We start from the raw sequence: 10,056 nt of genomic DNA, 5'->3' as shown, positions 1-10,056 counted from the left end.
AACATGATTATGAATCAGGCAACATATGTGGAAACTATATAACATGCCCTCATGTAGATGGTCATAACACGCTACTTTGATTTATATGGTACAAGGACGCTTTTATTTTCTCCCAAAACACTAAATTGCAACAGAACCACCACAGCACTTTCCCCAGTTTATCATTATGCACATGATATTTCCTGCATTTAATATTTTCCTGCTCCATGATATGATCAAGTGCAATAGAGCTCAATTTCTAATATGGCATATTTCAAATTATCACACATTTTTGAGATAAGACTTGATTTAATAACCTTCAACAAGCATAAACAACACTAACTAAACAGAAGGACAGTATGTTTTGATCTTATGAAATGTCAAAAGTGTAATTTAAGTGCTTATTTTGAGTAAATATTAATTTTTAAAAATATTTAATTATTTTAACATATTTAAAATATATAATTTATTTTATCATGTATATCATTTTTATTTATTATTAAAAAACTTGAAGAGCTTATTTTGAGTAACTATTTATATAAATGCATCAATTATACAAATATTTTAACATATTCAAAATATAAAAATGTATATAATTTATTTTAACATATATGTAATTTATTATATAATATATTGCATGAAATTGCAACTGTATAATAACAAAATGCTACAATAATATTATAATATATATATATATATATATATATATATATATATATATAGCATGAGCTTCTGCTATTATAAAATTCAATGAGGGGCAGATTATTTTGAAATCAAACAACCTTGTCAAACATTTTTTTTCGCACACATTGTGTTGTCCCAACAATATTTAATACTCATAAATATATTTTTCCATCATTATACACTTTTCTGTCATACCTCAGCTTTTCAGTGAATGATCAATATACTCATATACTCAAAAAAGAAAATATACATATACTCAGAAAATAGCACAGAATTAGGGAGGAAGCAAAGGTACTTTGATGCACTTTTCTGTCAGTGACTCTGAAGAGAGGAAGAGGGACTGATCGATAAGATAAACACGGGTCCACATGTTAATAAAGCTCACATGAAAGAATAAAGACACCAACCGGCTCGCGTCGCTCCGCTGCTGTTTCAGTCCTGATTAAACGCAGGTTTAGTGACGGTTCAGCGCGCGACGAACGTTTCCGTGTTTCTCCATGTGAACGGAAACAAACGCGCAGATTTACTCGCATCAGGTCGCTTCAGTTCAGGCTCCTCCTTCAGGAAAGCCGCGTTTGCACAATGCACTCTCAAAACATACTCGCCGCACACACTGCTCCTGTTCGTGTCGCTTTCAAAACTACATATTTCAATTGTAATTTTTCAAATAAAAATATATATAAATTATAAGAAAAAAAAAATATATATATAGGCCTATATGAACTAAAATAAATATTTTTATCATTTTTAATTGTTATTATTTTATTTATTATTTTAATATATTAATAATTATATAATTTAATATTTTATTTTTAAATCAATATTTTATTTATTAACTTTAGTCATGAATTAAATGTTGTATTACTTTTCCTATATTTATTATTTTCCTTGATTATCTTTATTTTTAGTTTTACATTTTATTTTATTCTTTAATTTATTGTTATATTGATTTATTCCTATTAATTTTAAGATTTATATACACATGTATTTATTTATTTATAATTTTTGCCTGTTTAGTTGTGTTGTAAATAAAATAATTTAATATAATATATAAATTTAAAATAATATATTATTATATTAATATTATATTGTGTCATTAAACATAATGTTTAATAATATTTATTGTTTAATTATGTTTATTGTATTTTGTATTATTACCTATTTTAAATAGTCATATTATTTATTTATATATTATATTTTATCTAAAATATTTCAAATGCAATAATAAATAATATTTTTAAAAATAATATTTATTTATTAATTTATTCGCTCATGCATTCTTTTCTAATCTATTATCTTCTGTTATATTCACCCCAGTGTTTCATGTGTAACTATGCAATTAATTTAATCGTATTGCGTATTAGTGACATGATTGAGTTAGAGAGACAGCAGGTTAGTTAGTTAGTTAGTTAGTTAGTTAGTTAGATGTATAGTGTGGTCAGCTGTGTGTGTTTGTGAATGAGAGTCCTGTGATACACTGCTTATAATGTTTGTGTGTATGATTTACAGTTATGGATCTGCATCACATTTGTAAATCAAAGCCAGTACTGTTTATTTTATCAATAGTTATATGCAGCGCCTCCCTGACTCATGCGTTTTTCTGTGAACTTTAATTAATATGGTTTATGTATGTTTATGTGCAGGAGAATAATCAGACCGTTGCTTTCTTTGCTGAGGTTTAATCTTAAATAGACACCCCAGCAGTTCCTGAGCTCATCAGACACATTAAACCAACTCTTTTATATGCTAATCATTTCTATTTTTCTCCTATATGCAGTTCTTTGTGGATTGTATTGTAATCATATTTTATTTGCATTTATGTATCTAGCAAACGTTTCTATTTAAGCACTTACAGTATATAAAAAGTATGCATTGTATGCTATTCTTAAATTTTATTTAAAAATAAATAAATATAATAATAGAGCCATAAATAAAGGAATAAATTATTTGTAATTAAATTTAGTCATTAATATATTTTTGTATTTATTTATTATTCTATTTACATATCCCCACAAATATATATTTAAAATATTTATTTATTTATACATTTATTGTTTAATTTTTGGAGGAATAGAATATAGTTTCATGACTTTCATGGAATACAATTAATTTTTATTTTTTAATTAAATTAAATTTATTACTTATTTTTATTTATTTATTATTTTCTGTAATGATTTTAACTTTGATTTGTAATTTGTAAAAATTATTTTTTAATTTTTATTGTTATATTTATTTATTCACACATGTATTTATTTCCATAATTTTTATTATATGAGATAATTAAATTATTTTATAAAATAAATACAAATCATTATTAAATTTGGTCATGAATTATTTTTGTATTACTTAATCTTCCATGGTTTATTAGTTTTATATTGGTTTTAACTTCTTCTCTTTTTTTCATGTTTAAATTTATTTGTATTCTTTAATTAATTTGTATTTATTTTCACATTTATTTATTCCCATATGTATTTATTTTATTTATACTTATATTTATGTTATGTTTTTGATCTTCAATAGGTTCCAGATTTAGTTTAAATTCTGCTGTGTTAATGAATAAGTGATAAAGGAATGACTTGATAAAACAAGAACAATATTATTAATTTAAATTGTCATGAATTTATTATTTTCCTATATTTATTATTTTTTTATTTTACTTTATTATCTTTATTTTTACATTTTATTTTATTTTATTTATTTTGATATAATATTAAATAAATTTATTCCTACATGTATTTAATTTAATATTGATCTATATAGTAATTATTGTATTTGTTATTTTGGCAGGTTCAGTTGTTGTTATTGTGGTGTGATGCTGCCATCTAGCGGCGGGTGTCAGTATTCCGCCTGAATCCCGCTGATAGACGCGCGCTGCATCAGCACAATATCTGCTGCGCTGGCACATTTACCTCGCTGTTAATCCTTTTATCGAGTAAAAACCTGGCGACTTATAACCCAGGAGCGAGAAGGTGACCTTGCTCTTCATCTTCAGACTGATGCGACTTGAGTTGTGTTTACAGAATTTACAAAAGCGCGTGTCCGCGCATATTCTTCACTGCGGCATCGCTGCACTGACAGCACAACACCAGCAGGTGGCGCCGTTTAATAGCATAAAATATTAATCTTTAAAAGAAATATTAGATTCATTTAAACACAAATGAAAACATAATTATAAAAGGAGACTTGCATATACTTACATGCTTTTTTTTTTTAATCATTAATATTGTTTTATTATATTTTATAATATATATATTTGCATATTATATAAAAAAATATTTTAATAAATATTTTATAGTATTTTGACATATTTCTAATAATATTTTTATAATCTACACAACTAAGAGAAAATGTCATTTTTACTAAATTACAATATAAAACATATATACAAAAGGAGAATATGTAAAAAAAATAGATTTTTAGATTATCAAATTATTATATGCTGTAATAAATGTACAACTGAAACTGAAAAAGTAGAATAATAGCTTATTATTAAAATGCATTCTACATAGATCCACAAGAGAAAATGTAATTTAGAATAAATTATAATATATAACAAATATTAAAATGTAAGCTAAAATACTTGTAAAACAATTACAAAAGCATATATAGTTATATTTGCACATTATACTTTTTTAAAAAAAGAATAAATTATTATTAAAATGCAATCTACACAGAAATACAAGAGAAAATGTAATTTATAATAAATTCTGATATATAATGAATAGTGCTGTCAAACAATTAATCGCATCCCAAATAAAAGTTTTTGTTTACATTATATGTATATATAAATACACACATATATATTATGTAAACAAAAACTTTTATTTTGGATCCGATTAATCATTTGACAGCACTAATAATAAATAAATATTAAAATATTATATTATATATAAATATTAAAAATTATTTCAGCACAAAGTACTTTAAAAACATAATCACAAAATAATGTATGAAAATATAAAATAGATATATTTATATATATGCTATAATAAATCTATGTATATTTTAAAAATAGAAAAAATTATTAAATTTATTAAAAGTATTTTTGTAAAAGTACTATTGCAATGCGGTCTACAAAGAACCACATTGTACACATACATGTGTGTGTATATATAGGCAAAAGGTTTGCCTATATATATATATATATATATACACATGTGTGTGTGTGTGTGTGTGTGTGTGTGTGTGTGTGTGTGTGTATAACATTAGAATGTTTTAGACGATACAATGTAATTACGGTGAAAAAAGACTCATCTCTAGCACCTGAAACACTGACATGTGAAAACATTTGCATCAAATAAAGCATGAACCCAGGTGAGATGCATGAGTCTTCAGGAGTCCTCTGGAGAAGTTCTGCTTGAAGAGCAGAAAAGCGTCTCAAGCTAACATCTGTCATTAGCTCTGCGCTTTCAGAATAGACCAGCTGCTAATTTTAGCTGGATGTGAGAGGATTTAGTTTGCATTTCAAGCACCGTCAAGACGAACACATCAGCTTTAAAGCCTCTGGTGTTGAAGAGAAGAAAGGCTTCATTTAAAGCCTCTCCGTAAATCTGCTCCTCTGTGATTTTATAATTATTTATCCTTCAGAATGTAAAACCTCCAGGAAACTGATTAGTCACACAGTTACGACAGCGTTTCAGCAAAAATACAACTCAACCTAGAAACTGAAACCAAACCATAGTGCTACAAAATACTGTAATATACATATTTTAAGTTTTTAAATGAGAATATATATATTTTTTAAGTTTGTGGAAGAAAAATATACGAGTTGCCTTCAAATGTAAATCGACTACTACACTGTTCAAAACATCAGTTTTTGGCCTAGTTGTTTTATTCATCAAGGATGCATTAAATTGATCAAAAGTGACAGTAAAGACATTTATAAAGATACAAAAGAACTTCCTATTCATCTGTGAATCCTCAATCCTGGAGTAATGATGCTGAAAATGAACAGGATGTGTTTATATCTAACTCGGACATGTGAGATTTCAGACAGAGATGATGTCAGGGATCGTGAACACAACTCACCCTGCTGCGTCCTGTCTATAAAGCTTTAATAATCGTTAAAATAAATATTGAACACGTCGTCATGTTTCTCAGGAACTATATTTCTAAAGGTGCTGTTGACCTGATGTCAGCAACAACTAAAGTTATCCATACATACAAAGAAAACAAAGCAAATAAGTTCAGAAATTAAGTAATGTGTAATGAAATGGAATAAGTATTGAACTACTAGATGCCTCCCGTATGGAGAAACTAGTGGCATGCATTGCTCAGGTATGATCTTTAGTTCTTATTTTCTATTGGATTCAATTCAAGTGATTGGTTGGCCGTTCTAGCAGCTTTATTTTCTTTCTCTGAAACCAGTCGAGAGTTTCCTTGGCTGTGTTTGGGATCAGTGTCACCCTCGTTTCATCTTCATCATCCTGGTACTGTAGGTGTTGGGATTGAAGCAGCTATTATTAATTACCACTGATTATGGGCAGGATTGCTTTCTAATTTCAGCTGGTGTCTTGGCTTTCCATGCCTTTTTGCACGTGTTCGATACTTTAACTTAATTTGTTTGTATGGATTACGACATCTGGTGAAAATCTCATGTCAACAGCACCATTAGAAATATATTTACTGAGACAAATGGTGACGTGTCCAATACTTATTTTAGCGGCTGTATTTCTGTGAGAATGGGGAAGTCCTTATTAAAGCAACACGGAAGAATGACACTTTCAGAATGATTTATCCCTGCTGATGAACAATAAATACATAGCCATCATATTAAAAGCTTGGCATTTAAAGAGGCGGACGACAAAAATACCGCTTTCACACCACAACTATGATGATAATGACATAGAAGGGATTTAGAAGAGAAAAACACACTCTATAAAAGCAGCAATCACTGACAAAAATATCAAACTGTCCTTTGTTTATTTGCCTTCTATAACTGTTGACCAGCAGCAAGATGATGAGGATCTTGTGTTAACGGTGTATTTGTGCTGATGGCAGAAGAAACACTGAAACCAGACCAGAGTTGAATTTTTATTATTATTATTTTTAGATGATATTTTCCTCCTGTGGCAGGTTTAATGCTTTATTCAGAACTCTTTACATAATGAACGTGTTCAGAATTAAGGTGCAAACATCAGCAAACACAAAAGAACTTCCCAAGTCAGCAGAAGATCATTTCAGCATGGCAAGAATCAGAACGTCTTCTATGAAAAACAGGCAGACATCTTTAGTGGTACGGTTCGTGACCTTTTGTTTTCTCTCTCGTATCGCTAGCGGGACCCTGACCTTTGACCCCTCTTGTTGATGCTGGTGCAGCTCCACTAATGGAAGACTTCTCATAAACCAAGCCGACAGCTGATTGGCCTTTACGTTGATGGATCTGACCAATGAACAGGTCGATCACATTTAAAGGGGAAGGAACCTGGACTCCAGTAACCAATCAGAAACATACTGAGCTTGGCTGTGTTCAGAATGTCATCCCAGCATACTAATCTCACTATTTCTGCAGTATATAGAATGCATTTAATGTTCTTATGCATGGCAGGAGCATTTACCTAAAGCTGAGCGGCTTATTTATACAGCGCTTTATACATCGTTTCATGGTAACAAACAAGAAAATAACATTATTAAAGTGCCCCTATTATAGGTTATGAAACAACAGGTTAACATGCATGCAAGGTCAAAAAACACTTATAATATGCACTTATTTTTACCTTATTTGCTCAATGACTCCCAAACGATTCGCTCAACGATTCATTTTTCCAAACCCCTCCTTTGCGTGACGCTAATCTACGGTGATTAGTCAATTTCATTTAAAGCAGTGTTTGTGAGCTTTTAACGCTCCAAAAGCGACACCTAGTGGCAAAGAATGAAATTGCATTTTCATTCAGACCAACGCGAAAATCACATTTTCCCAGGTCTGTGCGCCCAACAAGATGGCAGGCAATATGCTAATATTTCATGTTGACTTTATAAACGGTGCACTTTCAGATTTAAAACTTTGCCGGATGTTTCATTCACTTAGACTGCATGAAAGCTCATTTTCAAAAATCCATAATAGGGGCACTTTAATGTTGCAAAATCAATTATGAAACAAATTTCAGTAGACAACAGCGTCATTATTTAGTGATGCTAATTCAATCTAGTTCAATAGCAGTGCCAATCTTGCAAAGTTCAAGTAGAATACTATCCCACAATGCAATGCATTCGACCTATTTACAGTGAGAAGAATGAACTACACTTTTTCTCATTATTTTCATGGATGTCTTACACAAAATTGGATTAAACATGCAAAACAACCGTATTTATTTCAGACATCTGCTGAATTAGACATGCAACATAGTGAGAAAACACTATTGTTTGGAACATTTATCATTGCAAGCGTTTCACCTACTATTTTTAAAAAAGCTATTAGGCATTATTACTCTGCAGTAAGCAGTACGCTAGGACTCCACTCTGAACACAGCCTGCATTTTAACAAGGAAAAAAAACACTGAGTGAAGTAAAGCCAGGGCAGTATATTCTCTGGTTTTAAGTGGTTTAGTCCAGTTTATTTAGTCCGAGGGCAGTCTGTGCTTTTGGCAGGATAAAAAACCCCCGATCTCTCAGAGAGAACGGTTTAAAACAGGCGTACGGTGAAATGAGAGCAGATGCTGCCTTTTACTGAATGCAAAATCTCAGATTGTGACATCACCGTCCCTCCGCTTGATTTGAAGTACATTCAAAACGCCACGGGAAAAAAGCTTTTTCCTCGCTCTTTTCAAATAAAAGAGTTCGATGTGGATGTTCGTAACATTCGCTACGCTCAGAAATCGTCGTGATTATGACATCATGACCATAAGCTCATTAACATATCACCGCCCACATTTACACATCAACACCTATTCAGCGGCCCGCCCCAATCAACGACACCAGCGTGCTGATGTTCACCAATCATAACAGTTCATTTACATAAACAAGTCTTAAAGGTACAGTAGCAAGCCTGTTTCAGAGACGGCGGAAAAGGACATTGTTGAACGTCGAGTAACATTATAAGAGGGGATTTAAAGTAAAATGCTACAGAAGTGGAAAATATGACCATTCATACAGTGGAATGAGATGAAGCAGATCTGCTTCCGTTTCAGTCAGAGCCTATCAGCAGAGCAATTCCTGAACCCTCCAGCCAATCAGAGAGCAGTATTCACAAGCCCCTCCCACCCAGAATAAAAAAACAGAGCAATGATTGGAGGACACAATCGATGAGAACATTCAAGATTAATGAGGTGAGCGACGTATAGCGGTGAGTGAAAGTGCTTTTGGCATTCATAAATCAACGTGTGATCATCGAACATGGCTTTAAAGCTCAGACTCCCGAAAGAAAACACCCTCACGCGTCTCCACGAGCACGTGACGCGAACAGACTCTTGCCGGACTTTGCATATAATGTAAAATCATGTCTTGATTTTCAGAGACTCCTAAAATATTTTCACAGGCAAGAATTCAGCTTTTTTAAATACGTTTTTTTTTTTTTCATGTTACTTTGTTAACTTTTGTTTCGGTTGATGTTTGTTGATGCTGAAGTTGCTGTTGTTTGTTCGGGTGTAAGAAAGCATTCGGCTCCAGGGGTCACCGTGTGTGTGTGTGTGTGTGTGTGTATGTGTGTGTGTACATTTACAGGTCAGTGTGTGTGTGTGTGTGGCTATGAGCCTTCATGATCGGTAGAGTCCTGGTTCAACTCTTTCCTGGTGCCCATAGTGGGAGTTCCTGAGTTTTTCCTGGACCGCTGCTTCTCGTCAATATCATGCAGCGACGGCTCCTTATACATACACACTGAGACAGAGAGACAAATACATACAAAACATCATTATTAAACAGCAGGGTTTTTGCAACTAGTGATGCATTAATACAGTGCAGTTCAAACAACTCTTTTCTTTTTTTGCAGTTAAAAAAAAAAGCTACAATTTTGCATTATTTTCTAATTCATAAGTGTTTGTGTGTGTGTCTGTGGTCCCCACAAGGGAAACAAATAGTAAAAATAGTAAATGATGTTTATCTGAAAGTGTAACAATGCAAAAAGGTTTTCTGTAAGGGGTAGGTTTAGGGTTGGGGGATAGAAATGATTAGAACTTCTCGTATTAAAAACAATCAAGCCCTGTTCATATTTAAAAAGTAACGCAAAAGTAACGTAACGCATTACTTTCCATAAAAAGTAACGTAATTAGTTACTTTTTTAGGGAGTAACGCAATATTGTAATGCATTACTTTTAAAAGTAACTTTCCCCAACCCAACAATTGTTAGATGTCATTTTCATGTCATAATGTCATATTTCTGACTGTTATTGTTAAGTGTTATATTAAGTCAGTTTTGTTAATGTCAATTGCTTAAATTAAGTTTGGACTGTTTTACTGTGT

The 10,056-nt window shown here is 31.3% G+C and overlaps 1 protein-coding gene across 3 annotated transcripts in view; it reads right to left on the bottom strand.

Moving 5' to 3' along the window:
- Positions 1-6,683: 6,683 nt before the first annotated feature.
- Positions 6,684-10,056, bottom strand: part of LOC306854205 (fibroblast growth factor 12-like) — a gene marked incomplete at both ends in the record, with an annotated part of 52,808 nt that continues 49,435 nt past the window's right edge. The window contains one exon of one of the 3 annotated variants that reach the window (XM_079392035.1): positions 6,684-9,474. In XM_079392035.1, the coding sequence (XP_079248161.1) occupies positions 9,344-9,474 (131 nt within the window). The remainder of the gene's footprint in view (positions 9,475-10,056) is intronic. The other 2 variants (XM_079392036.1, XM_079392034.1) reach the window with 2 other exon arrangements.

The sequence above is a fragment of the Barbus barbus genome, assembly GCF_936440315.1.
Source record: "Barbus barbus genome assembly, chromosome: 34".
In the NCBI taxonomy this organism is placed as follows: domain Eukaryota; kingdom Metazoa; phylum Chordata; class Actinopteri; order Cypriniformes; family Cyprinidae; genus Barbus; species Barbus barbus.
The sequence above is the reverse complement of the archived record's forward strand: the minus strand, read 5'-3'. Positions and strand labels throughout refer to the sequence as shown.